Genomic DNA, 25,291 nt, shown 5'->3' with positions numbered 1-25,291 from the left:
ATCCACAACAGACATGCTGCTCAAGGAGTTTTGAAGCAAACAGGAGCAGTGATATGGGGTGGTAGCTGGGCAAAGCAGTTGGGTCAAGGTTAATTTTTTTGAGGATGGGTGTGACGGTGGCATTGGGTGGGATTGATTTTTGTAATCTCCTCTCCTATATAGACTCAGCTTTGACTACAACTGTTGTCAGTGATCAGTTCTGCTGCCTGGCTTGAAGTGGGAAGGAGCGTGGTGTTAAGGTACCTTCACACGAAACGACATCGCTAGCGATCCGTGACGTTGCAGCGTCCTGGCTAGCGATATCGTTTCGTTTGACACGCAGCAGCGATCAGGATCCTGCTGTGATGTCGCTGGTCGCTGAATAAAGTCCAGAACTTTATTTGGTCGTCCGATCGCTGTGTATCGTTGTGTTTGAAAGCAAAAGCAACGATGCCCAGTGATGTTTTACACTGGTAACCAGGGTAAACATCGGGTTACCAAGCGCAGGGCCGCGCTTAGTAACCCGATGTTTACCCTGGTTACCAGCGTAAAAGTAAAAAAAACAAACAGCACATACTTACATGCGTCCCCCAGCGTCTGCTTCCTGACACTTACTGAGCGCCGGCCCTAAAGTGAAAGTGAAAGCACAGCGGTGACGTCACCGCTGTGCTGTTAGGGCCGGAGCTCAGTCAGTGTCAGGAAGCAGACGCTGGGGGACGCATGTAAGTATGTGCTGTTTGTTTTTTTTACTTTTACGCTGGTAACCAGGGTAAACATCGGGTTACTAAGCGCGGCCCTGCGCTTAGCAACCCGATGTTTACCCTGGTTACCCGGGGACCTCGGCATCGTTGGTCGCTGGAGAGCGGTCTGTGTGACAGCTCTCCAGCGATCAAACAGCGACGCTGCAGCGATCAGCATCGTTGTCGCTATCGCTGCAGCGTCGCTTCGTGTGAAGGTACCTTTAGGAGCTTGGAGGTTTATCTACAGAGATTGTTGTCTGCTGTTTTGGTTGCATGTTAAACCTGTTTTCCTTCCTAGTTTTTTCCTCCCTCTTCCCTTCTCTGTGTTTCCTCTGTGGCTGTGTGAGCATTTGATGAGTTTGAGATTTTAGTTACCTTGTCTGCATACCCTATTTACTTGTCATATTAATACACTGATGCAGTCCTCCTCCCTGGGGGGGAGAGGGGGCCACTGATAAGGCCCGCACAGGAGATAGGGATACGCTGGCGGCTCAGGCCTCCTAACCATTATAGGTACCCCTGAGATAAGGGTAAGCCAGGGCCCCTTTATAGTGGCAGGGACAGGTGCGGGTCCCAGTACGCCATCCTGCCCCTTAATCGCCGTTAAAGGCGTGACAGTATCACTGACCCATAAAATTTTCTTGGTCCAATATGGACCCCATTGCTGCTTTAGCTGGACAATTGCAGCAACTCAGTTTAGAGGTGGCTGACCTCCGCTCGGCAGTTGTACAGCGCACTCCAGTGGCCACTGCAGGGGTTGCTATACCTCCACAAGCTTCGCTGGAGCCTAAAATTGCATTACCTGACAGGTTCTCTGGGGGGCGTGACAAATTTGTTACATTCAGGGAGGCCTGTAAATTATACTTTAGGTTGTGTCCTCACACTTCAGATCCAGAGGAGTAGAGGGTTGGAATTGTAGTATCGCTCCTACAGCGTGATCCTCAGGCCTGGGATTTTTCACTTCCCACTGATGCTTTGCCATTACGGACTGTGGAGGAGTTTTTTTCGAGCCTTAGGTCAAGTGTATGATGATCCTGACCACGTCTCCCTCACTGAGTCCACAATACGCCACCTTCGGCAGGGAGACCGGCCAGTAGAGGAGTACTGCTCTGAGTTTCGGAGATGGGCTACTGACACAAAGTGGAATGACCCTGCACTCTGCAGTCAATTTTATCAGGGACTATCTGATAAGATAAAAGATGCCTTTGCCCTACAGGAGACACCAAACACACTGGAGGCAGCTATATCTCTAGCAATCCATGTGGACCGCCGCTTGCACCAGAGACTTAATGAATCGCCGCTATTCAAGGGTAACTCGGATTTGGACTTACCAGAACCTGAGTCTCTAGGGGAACCTATGCTGCTAGGTGGCACTTCTCGTTCTAAGGGGGCTGCAGTAGTACGGCGTAAGGGAGGTGCATTTTTTTTGTGGCAGAAGGGGTCATTATGCAAATGTGTGTCCTTCTAGAAGACAACCGCCGGAAAACTATTGAGCCCGGGTTGCGGGGAGGTTGGCAACTCGGGTGTACTTGTTTCCTCCATAGGTAAGCCACAATTTTTCTTACCAGCCGAGATTCGTCTTGGTGAAAGTAGGCTCATAATCTCTGCCTTCCTGGACTCTGGGGCAGGGTTTAATTTAATTGATTCTGGGTTTGTTCAGGCACAGGGGCTTAAACCTCAAGAGTTGTCTAGACCCATACCTATAATTACTGTTGATTCTGCACCTTTGAGCCAGGGGACTTTCACTCAGATCATCCTTGGGGTGAGCCTACAAATAGGGGCGTTGCACTCCGAGTCAATAGATTGTTATGTGATGGGGGGATTGCCGTCGCCTGTAGTTCTCGGTTTACCATGGTTCACGTTACACAACCCGGTGTTAGACTGGCAGACTCGGGAGGTTACTAGATGGAGTAAGTTTTGCCAGGAACATTGCCTGGGCACTCAGCTGGCCGGGTTGAGTTCTCAGGTTCTGCCAGAGTTCATCTCAGATTTTGAGAATGTATTCTCTGAGGAGGGGAGTCAGGAGCTACCTCCACACCGCCCTTATGATTGCGCCATACGTCTCATTCCTGGTGCTAAACTGCCTAAGAGTAGGCTATACAACATCTCTGCCCCAGAGAGACAGGCCATGAAGGACTATATCACGGAGAGTCTGGCCAAGGGTCATATCAGACCCTCATCATCACCCATTGCTGCTGGGTTCTTCTTTGTAAAGAAGAAGGATGGGGGTTTACGCCCATGCTTAGACTTCTGTGAATTAAATCAAATTACGGTCCGGGATTCTTTCCCACTCCCTCTTATCCCGGACCTCTTTAATCAAATTGTGGGGGCTAAGTGGTTCTCCAAATTAGACCTCAGGGGGGCATATAATCTCATTCGGATGAAGGAGGGGGATGAATGGAAAACGGCGTTTAATACTCCAGAGGGACATTACGAGAACATTGTTTTGCCTTTTGGGTTATGTAATGCTCCTGCTGTGTTTCAACACTTTGTCAATGATATACTTAGTCACCTGATAGGTAGATTTGTGGTGGTATATCTCGATGACATCTTAATTTATTCCCCTGACCTCGAGTCCCATCAGGTTCATGTAAGGCAGGTCCTTCAGGTACTCAGGGACAATAAACTATTTGCCAAACTTGAGAAATGCATGTTCGCGGTCAAAGAGATTCCGTTCTTGGGTTATTTCTTATCCTCCACAGGATTTCGTATGGATCCGGCTAGGGTCAAGGCGGTCTTGGAGTGGGAGCATCCTGAGGACCTTAAGGCCTTACAGAGGTTTTTAGGTTTTGTAAACTACTATCACAAATTTATTAAAGACTTTTCAGTAGTAGCCAAACCTTTAACAGACATGGCCAAAAAAGGCACGGACTTCTTTGTCTGGTCCACTGCGGCCTGCCAGGCTTTTGAAACTTTGAAGAAGTGTTTTTCCTCTGCACCCATACTAATAAAGCCTGACATCACGCAGCCATTTGTGGTAGAGGTGGATGCCTCTGAGGTGGGGGTGGGAGCTGTATTGTCACAGGGGATTTCTCCGAGTAAGTGGCGTCCATGTGCATTTTTCTCGAAAAAATTATCTCCTACTGAGAGGAATTATGATATTGGTAACAGGGAGCTGTTGGCAATTAAATGGGCATTTGAAGAATGGCGCCATTTTTTGGAGGGAGCACTTCACCCAGTCATGGTGATCACAGATCACAAAAATCTGTTGTATTTAGAATCTCCAAAGAGTCTCACACCTAGGCAAGCTAGGTGGTCTCTGTTCTTCGCTAGGTTCAATTTCTACATTACGTATAGGCCAGGAAGCAAGAATGTCAAGGCTGATGCGTTATCCCGTTGTTTTCCGGGGGGTGGGGATAATTGTGAGCCAGGTCCTATACTGCAGAAGGGTGTAATTGTCACCGCAATTAATTTGGATCCTGAGAGAGAGGTGGTAGAGGAGCAGGGGGACGTCCCAGCAGCCTGTCCTTTAGGTAATCTTTATGTTCCTGCTAATCTTCATCTTAGGGTCATCAATGAACATCATGATTCGGTTTTGACTGGACACCCTAGAAGTAAAGTTACCACGGACCTTCTCACTCGGCGTTTTTGGTGGTCTGGGGTAAATCACGATGTACAGGAATATGTCGCTGCCTGCAGTGTGTGTGCGCGTTCCAAGACCCCTTGTACTGGCCCGTCTGGGTCTCGCCAACCTCTGGAGATTCCCAATAGACCTTGGACCCATTTGTCAATAGACTTCATCACCGACCCACCGGTTTCTGAGGGTAATACAGTTATTTTAGCAGTAGTGGACAGATTTAGCAAGATGTCACATTTTATTGCCCTTCCTGCGTTACCTAATGCCAAGACTCTGGCACAGATCTTTATCAAGGAGGTTGTGAGATTGCATGGTGTTCCCTCAGATATTGCGTAAGACAGTGGGGTGTGTTATGATTTTCCCAATGGCAGGGAAATCAAAATAACAACGGACTAGCTCTCGGGTGATGGGAACTAAAGTGACCGTGACCTGAACCTGACACGACACTGGAAGTAGCCGGGGAGTGTTTCCTACGATGCCCTAGACACCACGCGCCAGCCGGAGATCTAACTACCCCTATCAGAGGAATATACAGGCCTGCCTTACCTCCAGAGATGAACCCCAAAAGGAGATAGCAGCCCCCCACAGATATTGACGGTGAGTCAAGAGGAAAAGACATACGTAGGATGAACAGCAGATTTAGCACAGTGAGGTCCGCTTACTAGATAGCAGAAGTACAGGAAAGAGTCACTCCACGGTCAACTTCAAAACACTACTCAAAAACACCATCCTGAAATTACTTTAAAACTCCAGTGACAACTCATGCCACTGGAGTGGCAATTTCAGTCCACGAGAGCTTCCAGCTACAGAGAGTCACATTACAAATAGCTGGACAAAGATAGCATAAACTAGAAACAAAATTCAACTTAGCTGAACAGGATCTTGAGGCAGGAGAATGCAACAGAATGCTACTGATACATTGTTGGCCGGCATCAGACCAGCAGCCAAGCAGCCTTAAATAGGAAACTCCCCTAATGGGTGTCAACAGGTGATCAAGGATAGAAGAAGGCAAATAAGTGGCACTACCATAAAACACCACCGGGGGAGCCCACAAACAGAATTCACAACAGGGGTGCAGTTTATTTCTAAGTTTTGGAGGGCTTTTTGCAGCCGGCTGGGGATTCATTTGTCGTTTTCATCAGCTTTTCATCCTTAATCCAATGGTCAGACAGAACGTGTAAATCAAAATCTTGAAACTTTTCTAAGGTGTTTCATTTCAGAAAATCAGGAGGACTGGGTTAAGTACTTACCGTTGGCAGAGTTTGCAATAAACAACCGTACTCATGAGTCTACTGGTAAGTCCCCGTTTTTCGGGGCATATGGTTTTCATCCTCAGTTCAGTTCATTTAATAGGAAGGATTCCTCAGGGGTGCCTGAAAAGGAGAGGTTTTCTTCGTCCATCACGTCCATATGGCAAGGGGTTCTTGATAAATTAAAGAGGATGAGTTCCAGATATAAGAATGCGGCTGATCAGAGACGTATGGAAGGTCCGGACCTATGTGTGGGTGATTGGGTTTGGTTGTCCTCAAAGAATATTGAACTGAGAGTTCCCTCGTGGAAATTGGGCCCTAGGTTTATTGGCCCTTATAGGATTGTGGCCGTCGTCAATCCCGTTTCATTTAGTCTGGCTTTACCTCAGTCGTTTAGAATCCATAATGTTTTTCATCGCTCCTTACTCAAGAGGTTTGTGGCATCACCTAATCCATCACCTTCACCTCCCTCTCCGGTCCTTGATGATGGAAATCCCGAGATCCAGATAGCCAGGGTCATGGATTCTCAATTTGTTCGCTGGTCTCTGCAGTATCTAGTACATTGGAAAGGGTACGGTCCTGAGGAGAGGATGTGGGTACCTGCAGCCGATGTCCATGCGGTTAGGTTAGTCCAGGCATTTCATACAGCTCATCCTGAGAAACCTGTTCCTGAGGTTCCGGAGTCCCTCATAGAAGGGGGGTAATGTCATGGGGCTACCGCGACAGAGAGGTTCCAGAGAACCGCAGCGCTCTGGGCCTCGTTCACACATGGTGAACAGAAGCTCTTCTCCTGAATTCTGACCTGGCTGTTTTGTGCCAGCAGGGCAGGAGTTAAACCTTGTTGCTGAAGTTGCTGAGAGCTTGGTCTCTCAGCTGAATTGGTTTTTGTAATCTCCTCTCCTATATAGACTCAGCTTTGACTACAACTGTTGTCTGTGATCAGTTCTGCTGCCTGGCTTGAAGTGGGAAGGAGCATGGTGTTAGGAGCTTGGAGGTTTATCTACAGAGATTGTTGTCTGCTGTTTTGGTTGCATGTTAAACCTGTTTTCCTTCCTAGTTTTTTCCCCCCTCTTCCCTTCTCTGTGTTTCTTCTGTGGCTGTGTGAGCATTTGGTGAGTTTGAGATTTTAGTTACCTTGTCTGCATACCCTGTTTACTTGTCATATTAATACACTGGTGCAGTCCTCCTCCCTGGGGGGGAGAGGGGGCCACTGATAGGGCCTGCACAGGAGACAGGGATACGCTGGCGGCTCAGGCCTCCTAACCATTATAGATACCCCTGAGATAAGGGTAAGCCAGGGCCCCTTTATAGTGGCAGGGACAGGTGCGGGTCCCAGTACGAAATAGGAAACCCATTTCCTAATAATGGTTGTTGTTTTCAGGAGGCCCTCCTGTATGTCTCTTCAAGGGATGCATCCAAATTTTGGGCAGCCCTGCCACTCACTGCATATGCAATAACAGTATACCCACTATTTAATAATGGGAACAGCAAAGCATAGACAGCTGATGGCTCTCTAAGAATAGTGAGGGCCGACTGCTTGCCCTTTAAACACTGATGGCCCTATTAGAATAGACTTTGTGACTTTCACAGTCCCTCTTTCATAAATTAAATAGGATGTGTCTGATGATGTGTCACACATTACATGGCCAGGTAAGTTTGTAAAATGTTAAAATTACATTTCCCAGTGAATGCATTTGTCATGGTTGAAAGGAATGAAAAGTTCAAAAATGCATCAAAAACGCTACATGTGAACATAGCCCAAAGTGTGGAGGAGCATTTTTGTTTTTGGTTATTTATTTTGCCTTATATACAAGTCATTACCCTGGAAAGGATGTTCTTTAACATAGTTCCCTGGAAAATACATTTTGATTTCATTTTTGCATGTTTTATTGTGACTTTGTAAAAGTGGCATTAGACTCTGACAACATTGTTTACAGCAGTGATCTGGGGGTCAGAAATGGTTCCAGGGGTCTTTCCCTCCCATGCTATTTCCATGTCATTTGAGCACTGTTCCCATTGATTTCTAGTCCCTCTGCAGATAGCCGGGGGGGCTGCCGGAAAAGTGCTCGAGCTTCCCATCGACTTACACTGGGCTCGTTGCTCGGGTCGAGCACTCGAGCATTCCAATTTGCTCGACTTGAGCAATGAGCACCCGAGCATTTTAGTGCTCGCCCATCACTAGTAAAAATGTAATCATTTTTTTCCAGTATAAAATTTAGTGACATACCTGTGCTATCAAATATGCTAACTGCACCCTTAGATGAATCCATTGGGTGGTGCAGTTTGCAAAATGGTGTCACTTGTGGGGGATTTCTGCTTTTCAGGCCCCTCAAGGGTTTTGCTAATGTGACATGGCACCCACAAACCATTCTAGCAAAACCTGCAGTCCATTATGGTATTTCATCCCTTCTAAACATTGTATTGTGCCTCAAAAGTAGTTCCTGGTTCCTTTTCTTATTAGCCCTTATAAAAATGATTAATTTGGAGCTAAAACAACATTTTAGTGAAGAACAATCATTATTCTATTTTCACCGCCCAATGGTCTAAAACTCTGTTGCTCACCTGTGGTGTCAATATGCTCATGGCACACCCAGGTGAATACTTTGCCTTATGGGTGTCTGCTTTTCTGGCATGTGAAGGGTTCTGCTTATGTGATATGGCACCCCCATACCATGGCAGCAAAATCTGAACTCCAATATGGTGCTTCTTCCCTTCTGAGCTTTGCACTATGCCTCAAAATTAATTTTTGACTACACATGGGGCATTGGCGAACTCAGGAGAAATTGTGCAAAAGTTTTACTGTCAATTGTATCCTATTACCCATTTTGTAAGTTCAAAACTTTAGGCCAATGCAGCATTTTAGTGGGAAAAAATAAAAAAAAAATCATTTACTCAGTCCGGAGTTATACAATTTTTTGAATAATCTGAGGTTTAATTTGCTCTCTTCACCCCTAAATGTATTCATCGAGAGGTGTAGTTTTCAGAATGGGCTTACTTGTGCTGTTCACCCAAACAGTAGTTTTCAACATATGGGGCACCTGTATACTTAAGATAAATTGTACAACAAATTATGCAGTCCATTTTATACTTTTAATCTTGGAAAATGAAAAATTTGAGTCTAAAATAACATTTTTGTGGAAAAAAAAGTAATTTTTATTTTCACGTCCTAATGCTATAAAGTTCTGTGAAGCACCTGTGGGTTCCAGATGCCCACAATACTCATACTTGAATTCCTTGAGGTGTGTATTTTCCAAACCATTGTGTGGGGTTTCTGCTGTTTTGGCACATTAGGAGCTCTACAAATGCAACATAACGTTTGCAATTTATTCTAGCCACAATGGCGAAACAAAATTCAAGTTCCCTTCCGAGCCCTGCAATGTGCCGAAACAGTAGTTCCTGACTGCATTTTGGGTATCATCATACTCAGGAGAAATTGCACAACAAATTGTGTGGTCCATTTTTTCCTATTACTATTGTGAAAATGAAAAATTGGGGCTAAAGCAACATTTTTGGGAAATGATTTAATTTTTCATTTTCACATTCCATGGTTTTAAAATTATGAGTTCAAGATGGTCACCACACACCTTGTTGAGTTTCTTTAAGGGTGATATTTCAAAATTGGTGTCAGCTGTGGAGGTTTCTACTGTTTTGGTATCTCTGGGTCTCCACAAATGGAACGTAGTGTAAAAAATCTATTCCAGGTAAAGTTGCAATCCAAAATTCCAATAGCACTATTTACCTTTCAAGCTCTCCCATGTATCCAAACAATAGTTTTTCTTTGCATAAAGGGCATTGTTGTGCTCAGAAGGATTTACACAACAAATTGAATGGTTTGCGTTCACATGTTACTCTTGCAAAAATGAAAATGGATAAAACTACATTTGTGTGGGAAATAACACATTTTTCATTTTTTGTTTCCACTTTGTCTTAATTAGTGTTGAGCGATACCGTCCGATACTTGAAAGTATCGGTATCGGAAAGTATCGGCCGATACCGGCAAAGTATCGGATCCAATCCGATACCGATACCCGATACCAATACAAGTCAATGGGACTCAAGTATCGGACGGTATCCCTGATGGTTCCCAGGGTCTGAAGGAGAGGAAACTCTCCTTCAGGCCCTGGGATCCATATTAATGTGTAAAAGAAAGAATTAAAATAAAAAATATTGCTATACTCACCTCTCCGACGCAGCCTGGACCTCACTGAGGGAACCGGCAGCGTTGTTTGCTTAAAATTTGCGCGTTTACTTCCTTACGTGAAGTCCCGGCTTGTGATTGGTCGCGTGCCGCCCATGTGGCCGAGACGCGACCAATCACAGCAAGCCGTGACGTAATTTCAGATCCTTCAGGATTTTAAAATTACGTTCCGGCTTTGTGATTGGTCGCGTCGCGGTCACATGGGCGACGCGACCAATCACAAGCCGTGACGTCATGGGAGGCTGGACACGCGCGCATTTTAAAATGCGCGCATGTCCTGCCTCCCGTGACGTCCCGGCTTGTGATTGGTCGCGTCGCCCATGTGGCCGCGACGCGACCAATCACAGCAAGCCGTGACGTAATTTTAGGTCCTTCAGGATTTTAAAATTACGTTCTGGCTTGTGATTGGTCGCGTCGCCCATGTGACCGCGACGCGACCAATCACAAGCCAGAACGTAATTTTAAAATCCTGAAGGACCTAAAATTACGTCACGGCTTGCTGTGATTGGTCGCGTCGCGGCCACATGGGCGACGCGACCAATCACAAGCCGGGACGTCACGGGAGGCAGGACACGCGCGCATTTTAAAATGCGCGCGTGTCCAGCCTCCCGTGACGTCACGGCTTGTGATTGGTCGCGTCGCCCATGTAACCGCGACGCGACCAATCACAAAGCCGGAACGTAATTTTAAAATACTGAATGCCTAGAAGGACCTGAAAATTATGTCACGGCCTGCTGTGATTGGTCGCGTCGCGGCCACATGGGCGGCACGCGACCAATCAGAAGCCGTGACGTCACGGAAGGAAGGAAAAGCGCGCATTTTAAGCAAAGAACGCTGCCGGTTCCCTCGGTGAGATCCAGGCTGCGTCGGAGAGGTGAGTATAGCAATATTTTTTATTTTAATTCTTTATTTTACACATTAATGTTGTTTCGATACCGATACCCGATACCACCAAAATATCGGATCTCGGTATCGGAATTCCGATACAGCAAATATCGGCCGATACCCGATACTTGCGGTATCGGAATGCTCAACACTAGTCTTAATTACTGTGGAGGACCTGATGGGTTGACAAACTTCCTAAATGTGATTGTGAACACCTAGAAAAGTGTTGTTTTTAAAATAGGGTAGCTTTTGGGTGTTTGTGAGCTATGAACTCATAAAAGTCACTTCAACTGTGAAGTGGTCCATAATAAAATAGGTTTCCTAAATGTTCTAAAATTAAAAAATTGCTGCAAAACGTTTAACTCTTTTACATTTCTAAAAAAAAATACATAGGCTTCAGAAATTATGCTGATCTAAAGTAGACATGTGATAATTGTTAAGGGATTTAAACTTTCATTAAAGCGCCCTCTTCGAAAAATTGATGGTGATCACGTGACCACATTGTGACTTGCAATAATATGAGAATACTTCTCTACTAGACATAAACAAATCAATTTGAGAAAAATCAAATTTGTGTTAAATTTTATGAAGTTTGAAGAAACTTAGTACACTCAAATAATTTATGATTCTCGCATATTGCAAAAAGAGTGCCCTCTGCATTTTACACATTGGAGAAGACTGCCTCAGAAGGCAAGGACACATGGAGTTCCCTTTATTGTCTTGCAGCTATCATAACTTATAGTTGTGACGGAACACCAGGGCTGTAGTCATGGCTGAGACTAATGGCTCTTGCGCGCCACGGTCTTCCGTCACATACAAACAATGTCCCTTTATCAGTACACTTGCCTCTCTATTTTCCACCTCTTCAGGAGATCCTCTGAGTTGCTGAGAGCCTTCTCCATACTTTTGCACACAAACAGAGACACAGTCCAATTGTAACTTAAAATGTATAACTTTACTTGAATGAAAAAGATAAAACACATTGGCGCTCACCTAAATTGTGGACAAGTGCCTGAGTCAGGACAGGATAAGAGACATACAATTACCCCTAGCTGCTGGAATCAAAAACAGGATCTGTGCCTATCCTGTATATAGATCTGGATAATGCTATACACAACAACGTGATACCGCGCTTGGGGGTTGGGTGCTAAGTGGTGCTGGACTAAATGTGACCAAAGGCTGCGCACCGCAAAGATGGAAGCAATAACAGAGACAGATACTGGTAAGTTCCCCTTATTATAGTAACTATATAGCATGTGTGACCATACAGGTCGGTGCTTACCCTGCAAGTAGTGCACATGCCTTCTTGGTATCTGAGTGCCTCTGGGAAGTATGTCCGGTCGGCGTTGAATATACAGGAGGGGGGATGATCTAGAGTCCGCTATTTGCTGCTGGATAGTATCAAGGGGAGGGAGGGGGGAGGCGTGTGGCAGCTAGCGCATCACTAAGGGAGCCCCGGCCGAAGGCGTACCTAGTTACAGCTGGAGGAAGATGGCTGCTGGTACCTGCTCGCGCGTGCCTAATTGTGACGTCACAAAGCTACGGAGTGGCGTTGGAGCCAAAAAGGAGAGAGTGACCTAACGTATCTCTTAGCAACTCTGGACATCAAGTCACTGTACACTGTGATTAATCAGGAAAAAGGGTGTCAAGCGGCAGGTATCTTCCTCCATAAATTGGGGGTATACAGAGACGATCAGGTCCAGTTTATTCAAGATGGGATTACCTTTATTACAAAACACTACTTCATGTATGAGGACAAGTTGGTTTTACAGACATGGGGAACCACGATGGGTACATGGTTTGTGCCCAGTTTTGCTAATATATATGTGGCCAAGTGGGAAGAATCCCATATATATAAGGATGGACATCTACAGGAAGGTTTGGTATTATGGCGAAGGTTCATTGATGATGTGATGATTATTTGGGATGGTTCACGAAGTGCTTTGGAGGTTTTTATGTCTAATCTAAATAATAACGACTTTGGCCTTGAATTCAAGCCCACTATTAGTTCAGACAATATTAACTTCCTAGACCTCAACGTGTACATTAAGGAAGGCCAGCTACACACCAAATGTTATCGGAAGGAAGGGGATGTGAACAGTTATATCCATCTAACCAGCTGTCATTTACCTGTTTGGCTCACTAATATTCCGAAGGGCCAGTTCACCAGAGTCCGACGGAATTGTACAAATATAAGGGATTATGAAAACTAGTCAGAGTATCTGACACAGCAATTTTTGGAAAAAGGATATTCTCAAGCTGCACTAGAGTGAGCTAGAAATGAAGTGAGGGGTATACCGAGAGATTCTCTGATACATGGGAAAAAATCTAAAATGGTGGAACCTACAAATATCCCAGAACAAATAAGAACTTTACCGATCATAACACAGTTTCATGCAGGTTATAAGCAATTCCAAGGCATTATACGGAAACATTGGGCTATCCTGTTGAGAGATAGGGTGATAGGGGAATTTTTGCCGCCTCGCACCAAGTTTGTTTTTAGGAAGGCCCAAACTTTGGGCAACCTGCTTGCCCCAATGAAAAAACTGGCACTGAATAAAGCTGCGTATACCACCAGAACTCCCTTAAATTCAAACATGGGGTTCACACCATGTGGCAGATGTTTTGGCTGTATTAATACGACCTTCAAGAAAACTTGCCAGGTGGAATTCAGGGATTCTAGCAATACTAAGACATTCAGTATTAAAGACAATATTTCCTGTTTCTCCATGGGAGTCATCTATATCATTTTATGCCCGTGTAAGAAAATATATGTGGGCCGAACAAAGAGGAAACTTATGATACGTATTAAAGAGCATTTAACCAATATCCAAAATGAATATATGAGACACTCCTTGTTGCGGCATTTTGCTGAGAAACATGGAAGGAAGACGAATGAAATACACTTTTGTGGCATTCAGAAAGTCCAAGTCCAGGATTGAGTCACAATGGATCTTTTTGCTGGATAGTCTATCTCCAAAAGGCCTTAATCAGGAGGTGGAACTATATGTCCTGTGAATGGGGTGTGGGCTTCACGGGAATAAGAATTGCTCCTATTTTTAACTTGATATGAGGGGGCAGTAGTGGGGTGGGTCATGACATAGGTCAGTGAGAGCTAAAATTTCTTTCTCTCTATATATCAGTAGGAATTTATGTACCTGCGCACCAGCCAGGACTTATCCCTACAGAATTTACGCATTTATGTATTTATTTATTTAAAACCCACATATTCTTCGATTAGTCCATTTCATCTCCCCTTTTCCCCCTCCTTCCTTTCCCCCCCTTCTCCTAAACCCCTCTACCCCCCCCCCCCCCCCCGAGTCTCAGCCATTCCAGATTAACCCTGCTGTTCTGTTAGGTCAAAAATGACCGTTTTTGAAATTCTATAATGTTATAAAAATTCAGCGTGTGATTCTGAGACTTGAGGCTCCCTGACTTTTCGTCATTAGGGGGGTACTCTCTGTGGGAATTTTTTTTTTTTTTAATTTTTGTTTACTTTATTTGGTACAATTTTTTTTACACTTGTACTGTTCGGTCAAAAATGACCGATAGGCCTTTATTCAGCTCTCCAGACAATTTTTGACAAAAATAAAGGTGCTATCACCTCATTTTGAACTATATATTGCATCTACTACTATTTATCAATGTATCTGACTACTTTTGGTCAGAACAGATTTACACATACCAACATTTTCAAGTTGCGATACAGCCGACGGATTCGCTTCCAGTATAGCTATGCGCAATTTATTTCACTGGTTTTTATTTACCCTGCTGTTCATATAGATCTAGTTCCATTCAGTTGTCAACATTTCATATTGTAAATCATGATTTTCTGATTTTCCATGTGTTTGCTGGTTGTACAGTATTACACTGTACATAAATGTTAATTTATTTGATTCAAAAAATAAAAGTTTTTGATTTAATTTTTCATCTGATTATTGAAAACCATGTTCACATACAGTAAAACAATGCAACAGGTAATCAAATAACACTTGAATTAGGTACAAATCACAACTTTGTTAGGTCCGGTCAAAAATGACCGGGAACAGTATAAGTGTATAAAAAAACAACGTTTTTTGGCATTTTATAGAGAAAAAAGCTTTTTTTTTTTTTTTTTTTGCCTTTGAAAAAAGTATTTCTACATAATGTTTGATATTATTACTTATAGTTAACATTTAGATCAAGATTTTTTTTTTATCTGCAAAAATAATCAATTTTTACAAAAATCGAAAAAATACCATGTTCCCTTTTGGATATAAAAAAAATATAAAACAAGCTTTGTATTTATTTTTTTTTCTGGTATTTGAACAACCATCTTCACAAGCAATATAATAGTGCAAAAACTGTTTAAAAAAACCACTTAGATTAGCTAAAAATGATTATTTTATAAGGACGGTCAAAAATGACCGGGAACAGTACAAGTGTATGTGAAATCTAAACAGAACAGCAGGGTTAAGTGGTATATCTCGTATCTCAGAGTATACTGTCTGTGGGGAGTTAGGTCTTAGGTTTTGGGTTTTAGTTTTAGATCTAGGTTTAAGTTTAGGTTTATGCTCTTATAGTGGGTACTCCCACTAACCTTTTAAATTTTAGAGTATATACATATCTTCAATTTTAGAGTATATATATATATCTTTTATTCAAAATGTTAGTATATATATATATATATATATATATATATATATATATATATATCTGTTATCTGTTTATTAAAACATTTTTACTATTTATGGTTATATAGGCTGGACCATGGCAGCTTTACGGCTCCAGTCTATTCAAAGCAAGTAGCTATAGATATAGATATGTTGTTATTTGGGGTCCTTTGTATGTGCAAACTGGCGGTTTGTGGTTTTAATATACTGGGGTACGCATTAGCATAAGAATCCACTCATAACGAGTGATACGCATAGACATACACATAGGTTTTAATATATTATATTTAATAAATAAACTTTAGTTTTACGTATGTAAATACATCCACATACAGCATTAGACAGCAAGGGAATCCAGGGAATCCAGGGAATCCACGTAATCCAGTACTGTTCCTGATATGAGAAACACAAGGGCTAAGTCTGGAGTATGAGGGCAATTGTGGCAATACGGAGTCAATTTGGTATATCCAAATCCTTTAGTTGTGGGGGGCGGGATGTGGGCGGATCAGTGGGCCTGTCAAAACGCATATATGGAGGAGATGGGATGACGAGCGTTAACCCTGATGAAGAAGGCCGTTTGCCTTCGAAACGCATTGGTTAGGTCACTCTCTCCTTCTTGGCTCCAACGCCGCTCCGTAGCTTTGTGATGTCACAATTAGGCACGCGCGAGCAGGTACCGGCAGCCATCTTCCTCCAGTTGTAACTAGGGACATCTTTGGCCGGGGCTCCCTTAGTGATGCGCTAGCTGCCACATGCCTCCCCGCTCCCTCCTCTTGATACTCTCTAGCAACGAGTAGCAGACTCTAGATTGTCCCCCCTCCTGCATATTCAATGCCGACCAGACACACTTCCCAGAGGCACCTGGATACCAAGAAGGCACGTGCACTACTAGCAGGGTAAGCACCGACCTGTATAGTCTTAGCACCCAACCCCCAGGCGCGGTATCACATTGTTGTGTATAACTTTACTTGTTTCTCGTTGCAGTACATACTTGTTTGATACAACAAGAGCATAGGGTTCCATACAGTCCTCATTCTCCACTTTCCCTGTATCTATTCCTACGGTCTTCAGTACGTACCCGGGTCCTACCACCTCTTGAGGTAATTTAGCGTCCTCCCTGTTCAGACTCACTACACTCAGGAGTTCTCTCATCCATTTCACACCGGATCTGAGGGCATCTGCCCATGAAGTGAGCTGTCACATTATAGAGCCACCTGTGTCCCCGCACTGTTGTGACCTGCGTAGTAGATTTTGCTCCACCACTGCTGGAACACTGTTGTTCAAGCTATACTTCTGTCCCACTGGACCCTGGATGGCTGGGTTCCTTGCTTTCAATGTTACGGAGCAACTGAGTAGCTCGGGCTCTAAGGCCCACCCAAGCTGTTTGGGCTCCCTAGCCCCTCTGTCTCTAACAGGAAACTGTTCCTGCATTACCCCAGTAAACTCCTCTTATAATCCACTATTTATTATGTACCTATCTTGTGGCCCAACTAAGGTACTACACTGTCACTATATAATTATGGATAAACACTATACACAGTAGTATAACAAATTCATATAACAGCAAGACACCATATAAATAGCAAAACTAAATTATCCTTACACAGTGCATCAACTGGGATGTACTTAAAGGGGTAGGGGCGTGTACCAGTCTTTGTGACCCCTTACATTGCCCCTTCCTTTAACAATGGTCGTCCCTGACCAGTCACATACAAAACTTTATTATAAACAACATATACTCCATGCAGGGAGACAAGAGAGAAAAATATACACTGCTCAATGTGAGCAAAGTCCTCTTTTTATTACAATGCTTGAGAGCCTCTTCTCCCTTATTGAGGTGCCTTGCACTCAGTCCTCCAGGTGATACCCGCAGTATATATTCCAACGTATATACACATGACCTTTCCGTAAGGTCAACAGTCCTTGGGGGAAGGCATCCTCTCCCTTTAAACAAAGCACTGCCCTTGAATGACAGGTGCACTGCCTGTCCCGAGTACCATCTGCTGCCACAGTTGCACACAGTCCCAGGGCAAATTCCTGCTTTCTAACAGAAAGGGCACAAAAAACTAAAAAATCAACACAACAGTCACTTCTGGCTGTACCGGCCGCATTACTCCAGACTCTGGGAGTGTTCCAGAGCTCCTCTGCCCACAGAGACGCAAAACAGTCCGTATTTTTCTTATTTTTTCCAAGTTCTTCTCTGAACACAAAGTCACTGCCACTGCAAAGTAGCCCCTCAGGCAGTCCTCTTTATAAAAGGACACCCAGTCCCCTTCATCTAGAGGTCTCCCAAACTTTATAGAGGCGGCGTTTATATAAATCTTATCACTACTGCCCACCTCATGTATGAAATCAAAACCCAGATCAACATCGGCGTACACGAGCTGGCCACGAGTATGTCGACCGGCCATAGTGCCCAAACCTGATTGGCGCAGCTCTTCCCAGTTCTTCTCTTCCCTGTTGATGGATCAGACCTCCTGAGCATGATGGTTGTGCAACAAGTCAAGGGGTCCTGGCCGCTATGCTGAATCTCTCTCCCTGGACTATGAGACTAGGGGACAGACTGGCCTTCAGTGGTGAGGGGCCAAGACAAAGACCAGCCTTCCGAAAATAAGGGTTGAGGCAAACTCACCACCTCTTGCCTCAGCAGCCTGTGCATGCCCATCCCGCACCCATTGAATGCCTCCATGGTCGCAGCTGCGCAGTCCATCTCCCGAGGCTGAAGTCCCAGCTCATCCTTTACTTGAGGCGTAGGTTCCTCCAGGGCGGCCGTTGTTTCTGGTCCGCCGGCCTCAAGCTCCAGATGACTCTGTATCGGTTCCTGACAAAGAGGTTCCCGTTTTGGAAAGTATCAAAGCTCCGGCTCTGCAAGAAGAGGCTCCAGCTCCTGCTGATGTTCTGTCAGCTGCCAGCTCTGCTCAGGTGGAAGCACTGGAAACCGGTGATTCCAGGACTCATCCACATCTCCTCCTTTCCATATGAGTAAGGTCCTCTACTCTTCCTGCCCCTATTTCCACTCCACACAGCCTACGCCCCTGCAATGGTAAGTGCAGGAGTGTTCCATTGCTGCCGGTGCTGTGTCTCGTAATCGCACCGCACCGCAGGACACCGGAATTTCTCGTTGGCCTCGCCCATTCCAAGGTGGGATCGTTTCCGGCCACTCCACCCATTTCCTAGCAGTCTGTGGCAAAGAGCGGGGACTTCTCCTTTGGTGCATCCTCCATGGGTAGGGTGAGGGGCATTGCTGGCCAGAATTTTATGCCATCTCTGAGTTGTCACACCCACAATAGGTGCCATCAAAGTTGTTGTTCTCTCTATTGGCGCCATCATATGTCATCTGCAAGGCCGCCATCTTAGTCACAATCAGAGTGTCAGACAAATCCAAACTCTCCAACCAGAGTTTCAATTTCTTCCTTCTTCATGGCATTGCCGCTTTGCAAGTCTATGGGATTCTGCTGACTATGCCAAGTGTGAGAGAACTCCAGGGCCATAGTCGTGGCTGAGACTAATGGGTCTTGCACGCCCTGGTCTCCCGTCACATAAAAACAATGTCCCTTTATCAGTGCACTTGCCTCTCTGTTCTCCACTGCTTTAGGAGCTCCTCTGAGTTGCTGAGAGCCTTCTCCATACATTTGCGGACAGAGACACAGTTCAGTTGTAACTTAAAATGTGTAATTGTACTTGCTTCTCGTCACAGCACGATAATGGCTGAATACTTTATATTTGCTCTGCCAGGAAAAGGCTTGGTATGCAAGCCTGCATCAAAGGACGGACATAGTACATCATAAGTCATTAACAGATTAAAATATTTCCCACTTCTCATTTTAGCCCTTTACCAACATCGAGAGTAATAGTACACCAATGTTGGTATCCCTCCCTTTGATATGGTCTCCGGCGGTGAGCCCACATCTTTCCAGGGATATGTCAGCTGTTTTGAACAGCCTGCAATAGCCGTGGGTGGAATACGCAAACCGGTGACCTACGTCACGTGATCGCGGGTCACCGGTGTGTAGGCATGACAACCGAGGTCTCCTGGAGACCTCTATGGTTGTCACTGCCGGATTGCTGTGAGTGCCACCCAGTGGTTGGCACACATAGCAAATCAGCAATTCTACTACATAGAGGCGATCCGACCATCGCCTCTATGTAGCAGAGCTAATCAGGCTATTGCATCTTCTAGTCTCCTATGGAGAGTATTGAAATATGTCAAAAGTAAAAAAAATGTTTTTAAAAATATAAAAAAAAAATCAAATATAAAAGTTCAAATCACCCCCTTTCGCCCCATGCAAAATAAAACAATAACAATAAAATTAAACCTTAACATGTTTGGTATCACCGCATTCAGAATCGCCCGATCTATCAATAAAAGAAGGATTAACCTGATTGCTAAAAGGCGTAACGAGAAAAAAGTCAAAACGCCAAAATTGTGTTCTTTTGGTGGCCACAACATTGCATTAAAATGCAATAATGGGCGATCAAAAGATCGCATCTGCACCAAAATGGTATCATTAAAAACATCAGCTCAGCATGCAAAAAATAAGCTCTCACCCAACCAGAGATCACAAAAAATGTAGACGCTATGGGTAATGGAAATTGGCGCAATTTTTTTATTTTATTTTAACAAAGTTTGGAATATTTTTTCACCACTTAGATAAAATAGAACCTTAACATGTTTGGTGTCTATGAACTCATAATGACCTGAAGAATCATAGTGGCAGGTCAGTTTTAGCATTTAGTGAACCTAATAAAATAGTCAAACAAAAAACAAGTGTGGGATTGCACTGTTTTTGCAATTTCACTACATTTGGAATTTTGTTCTTGTTTTTTAGTACACAGCATGGTAAAACCAATAGTGTTTTTCAAAAGTACAGCTCGTCCCACAAAAAACAAGCCCTCATATGGCCATATTTACGGAAAAATAGAAAAGTTATGGCTCTGGGAAGAAGGGGAGCGAAAAATGAAAACACAAAACCGATAAAAGCCCCTGGGTTAAGGGGTTAAGGGAATTTGCAGGTTTTGTCTCACTGCAATTTGCATGAGAATAGTTTCAGTGCAAATTTGAATTTTAAATTATTTGATTACTTCTCTTTTAGACTTTTTTTTCAGAATAGTTTTTTTCAGACATATTTTAAAGTTTCTTTGCATTATAGTTTCAAGTACTGTGAATGCATATCAATAATTTGACTAGACAAAGATTGGATATTATGCTTAAGAATTTTCTGGTAAAGTACAGATCTTCAAAGATAATATTTTCCTATTAAAATCACGTCATGAAAATATAAGGAATGAGTAACTGAAATTGAATGGTGATAATACGCAATAAACTACCTTTTACTATACTGAAACATCCCTGTAAAACAAAATAAATAATTTAAAAAAGTTTCACTTAATATAATGCATACTCACCAGTCTTTTGAGGTCCTATCACAAGAAATTTTGGTAGACGGTCACAGTTTTTGTCTCTAGACCAGATGTCTCTATGCCTCCTGTCATCACATGGATTCTGTAAAATTAATATTAATAAATATATATTTATAACGCTAAATAATACATATTTATATGTATACATACACACATGTATACATATACAGTATTTATATATATATATACATATATATATATAATAATTAGGGAGGGTCGAGCACTAAAATGCACGGGTGCTCATTACTCGAATTAAGAACGACTGACTGCTCGGGTGTTGGACTCAAGTAACGAGTGTAATAGAGCTCAATGGGAAACTCAAGTATTTTTCCAGCAGACCTTCCCATGAAGTCTAGGGGACAGTAAAATCACTGAAATTGATGGAACAAGTGATCGAATGGAATGGAAACAGCATGGGAGAGATGCCTGGATGCATCTCTGATTCGCAGGCCGCTGCTGGGAACAATGTGGTCAGAGTAGTACGCCACTTTTATGGTCTGACTTTAAAACATACCAAACTAAAGACAAAAATGGATTTTACCGGAAAAAAGGTTAAGAAAAATTATTTTCAGTATAATGGCTTGTATATAAGGCAAATTAAAATAGAGAACAAAAAAATGTCCTCCTCCACACCTTACGTTATGTTCACACATAGTGCTCTTGCACCTTTTCATTGGTGGAAAAACCATTCAGCGGTAAGTGTAATTTTAACATTTTGTTAACTTATCTGAGCATGTGGTGCATATGACATGGTTAGACACATCCTGTTTTTTGAAACTCAAAAAGTCTATGCGGACAATGCAAGAACAGCCATTTGAAGGAAGTAGGACTATGATACACCCTGTATTAAACATAAAGGAGGTCCTCATACACATTTTGTTAAATTTGTTAAGGGGACTCTTAAACTCATAAAGCCTATGCACAGTGCAAGGCCTGCGAAAAATTAGAAGGAGGGACAATTAATAATCCTGGAGAACATGTAGCAAAGGGCCTCAAAATACATCATTTAGCAATTGATAAAATATATGTGAGTTTAAATTGTAGATTGGGACTATTACATTTTAAAAAGACTGAGCAAAGAGACATAATCTGTAAATGAATGCATATAAGAAGCTATCATGTTGTTGACTGTGGAAGAGAGGTATTTGACCAGAAATAACACTCATTTCCATCAGATGATACTGACATTTGACAACGAGAAAAATAACAAGATGGGACAAAGCAAGAACTTGACTAAGGCTCAGAATACATTTTTGGATGTTTTTAGCAAGATTGTGAATTGGATTTGAAAAAGATTGGAAAATGAGGCAATCTCCCACAACTACCACGTACATAACGATGATACAGTGAAACTATGAATGGTCATTAAATCAGTACATTTTGCATTCTTTTGTGAATTTATATCTACAGATGATCATAATCAGCCTGAATCTGTCAATGAATGCATGGAAAGAAGCTATCATGTTGTAGACTGTGGAAGAGATGTATGTGACCAGAAGGAACACTCATTTCCATCAGATGATACAGACATTTGACAACAAAAAATCCAGCAAGATGTGACAAAGCAAGAACTTGACTTGAATGAAACTAAAGCTGTTGACATGGCTAGTGCAGACTATGTGGACAGTAAAGAGCTTACCACCATTGCTTTATTAAAAATTGTATTGAAGAAAAAACAAAAAATAATGATTGGATGGAGAGGCAGCATTCACTTTAACTATTGAAGAGCAGAGTTCAGTTAAAGAGCGTGAATGGCACCATAAAGAGGTGTACCTACACCTGCAGGAAGTGCATGGTGAGTTTCTGTGTATGGCCATTTTCTCAGAGACTCATATCCAGAGACAAAATTTTAAAACCAGTGGGACTCCTACAGTGCTAAAGTATATGCACTTTGTGCAAGGCATAGCAAAATTTTAAAGAAGCAATTTTGGTACATTCTGGAAGTTAGTTAGAGGAGGACCTCAGAAAACATTTTTCTACCATCTGGAAGGAATAGGAATCCTAGACTGATAAAGCCGATGCCATATGTGCAATGAGTGTCAAAAATTTAAAGGATCCACTGCGATACACCCTGGAAGAGATGTTATTTAGGGCCTCAAAATTTTTTTTTTACCATTTGGAAGGAGTGAGACATGTAAAGCCGATGAACTAAGTGCAAGGGCTGAAAAATATTTAGCCCTGGAGGGTAAATATTTACATATGTAATATAATTTTAGAGATAGGCCTCTAAAAGTTATATAGTACGGAATCATATACACCTTTGAAAGATTGGGAACAAGGGTGGGATTATGACCCTGTAGATATGGTGGAGAAGGATGAGGATGAGGAGGACGACACTAAAAATTAGAAAACAAGAACTGCATACCATTGTTTGGGTGGGAAGGAATGCATGGGAATAAACCAGAAAAAAAGGAACATTTTAGTTGACTTTATGTTCCTCTGCTATCATCCGGCAGGCTTGAGAAGTCTGGGCCAAGTCAGGCCCTGTTCATTTTGATGAGTCAGCTTGTCAGCATTTTCAGTTGACAGGGGGATGCGTCTGTCAGTTATTATGTCCCTGGTGGCAGTAAAAACTTGCTCTGTAAAAACGCTAGGCAGGCAGGGAAGGCCTGCACCTCTAAGGCATAGAGGGACAGTTCATGCCACGTGTCCATCTTGGGCACCCAATAGTTTTTGCGGCACAGAGGAATCACGGAGGAAGCTGGTACGATCAGCTACATACTCCTTCACCATCTCCATAAACTTTTCCCTCCTTGTCATAGTATTATTATTATTATTTACTTATATAGCACCATTAATTCCATGGTGATGTACATTAGGTAGGGTTACATCAAAATACAAATATCACTTACAGTAATCAAAACTAACAAAACCAGACTGATACAGAGGGAAGAGGACTCTGCCCTTGCGGGCTTACATTCTACAGGATTATGGGGAAGGAGACAGTAGGTCGGGTGTTGCAGTAGCTCCAATGGTGTTGAGGTGGCCGCATGTTTGGTCATTACAGCTTGTAAGCTTCTTTGAAGAGATGGGTTTTTAGGTTCCGTTTGAAGGATCCAAATGTGGTGGATAACTGGACGTGTTGGGGCACAGAATTCCAGATGATGGAGAATATCCGAGAGAAGTCTTGGAGGCGATTGGGTGAGGAGCGAATAAGCGTGGATGAGAGAAGGAGGTCTTTGGAGGACCAGAGATTATGTGAGAGAAGATATTGAGAGATTTGTTTGGAAATATATGGAGGAGAAAGGTTATGGATGGCTTTGTAGGTCAGTGTTAGTAGTTTAAACTGGATATGCTGAGAAATTGGAAGCCAGTGAAAGGGATTTGCAAAGAGGGGAAGCAGGAGTGTAGCAAGGATAGAGATTAATTATTCAGGCAGCAGAGTTAAGGACGGACTGGAGAAGTGCAAAAGTGTTAGAAGGTAGGCCACAGAGGAGCATGTTGCAATAGTCGAGGAGGGAGATGATTAGGGCATGCACAAGCATTTTGGTAGAGTGAGGGTTGAGGAAAGAATGGATTCTGGAAATATGTACACTGCATATCAGGGCCTGGGCATTGGGAGGGTCTAATCAAACTGACCCATACCTTTGATAGTGTTCCCCTGCTTACGTTAGATCTAATGTGTGTCTCCTTCATCTCTACTCCTTGGTTGTCTAAAGAACTCTGACCTCTGCAGCCAGCGTTGTCAGTTGGAAATTTGTTGACGAATTCTTCAACTATAGCCTTCTGGTATTGCACCATTTTAATACCTCACTTTGCTGCAGGTAGGAGAGATGGAAAGTTCTCTTTGTAGCATGGGTCGAGAAGGGTGAACAACCAATAATCTGAGATGGCCAAAATGCATATAAGGTGAGGATCACATGAAAGGCAGCAGGACATAACATCTGCCATATGTGCCAGACTCCGAACAGGCAAGACATCTATGTCCCCATAAGAAGGATACCTCTTCATCTCCTAGTAGTCCCTCTCCTTCTGCTCCTCCTGTTCAGGCCATCCTTGCTAAACAGACGATTAGATAGTGTTGGTAGTACAATCTGTAGCGCAGGCAACCATCAATGTTTCTCCTCATCCTCTTCATTATCACCCAATCCACACTGAGAAAATTAGATTAGGCTGAACAGTATCATCCTGTGCAATTTCTTCCCTCATCGCTACCTGGTATGCAAGCAAATTCTTTTTAAATGTGAGGAGCTTGCGTTTCAGTAGATATAGGAGCAGGATGGTTACACTGATTATGTTTTCATCACCGTTCACCATCCTGGTTGATTCCTTGAAGTATTGGAGAACCACTCAGATGTCAGAAATCCATGGCCACTCATGGTGACTACCTCTTGAAACTCATCAAGAGAATGCCAAGAGTGTGCAAAGCAGTCATCAAAGCAAAAGGTGGCTACTTTGAAGAACCTAGAATGTAAGACATATTTTCAGTTGTTTCACACTTTTTTGTTAAGTATATAATTCCACATGTGTTAATTCATAGTTTTGATGCCTTCAGTGTGAATGTACAGTTTTCATAGTCATGCAAATACAGAAAAATCTTTAAATGAGAAGGTGTGTCCAAACTTTCGGTCTGTACTGTACAATTTGAG

At 43.1% G+C, this 25,291-nt stretch overlaps 1 protein-coding gene across 2 annotated transcripts in view; it reads right to left on the bottom strand.

Annotated features, from left to right (window-relative positions):
* Positions 1-25,291, bottom strand: part of LOC143775873 (bifunctional heparan sulfate N-deacetylase/N-sulfotransferase 4-like) — a 1,078,686-nt gene that overhangs the window by 246,165 nt on the left and 807,230 nt on the right. For both annotated transcript variants that reach the window (XR_013215729.1, XM_077264588.1), the window contains exon 8: positions 20,688-20,784. Coding sequence is in view for 1 of the 2 variants with exons in the window: in XM_077264588.1 (XP_077120703.1) it covers positions 20,688-20,784 (97 nt within the window). In the remaining variant the exon portion in view is untranslated. The remainder of the gene's footprint in view (positions 1-20,687; positions 20,785-25,291) is intronic.

The sequence above is a fragment of the Ranitomeya variabilis genome, chromosome 1 (genome assembly GCF_051348905.1).
Source record: "Ranitomeya variabilis isolate aRanVar5 chromosome 1, aRanVar5.hap1, whole genome shotgun sequence".
In the NCBI taxonomy this organism is placed as follows: domain Eukaryota; kingdom Metazoa; phylum Chordata; class Amphibia; order Anura; family Dendrobatidae; genus Ranitomeya; species Ranitomeya variabilis.
The sequence above is the reverse complement of the archived record's forward strand: the minus strand, read 5'-3'. Positions and strand labels throughout refer to the sequence as shown.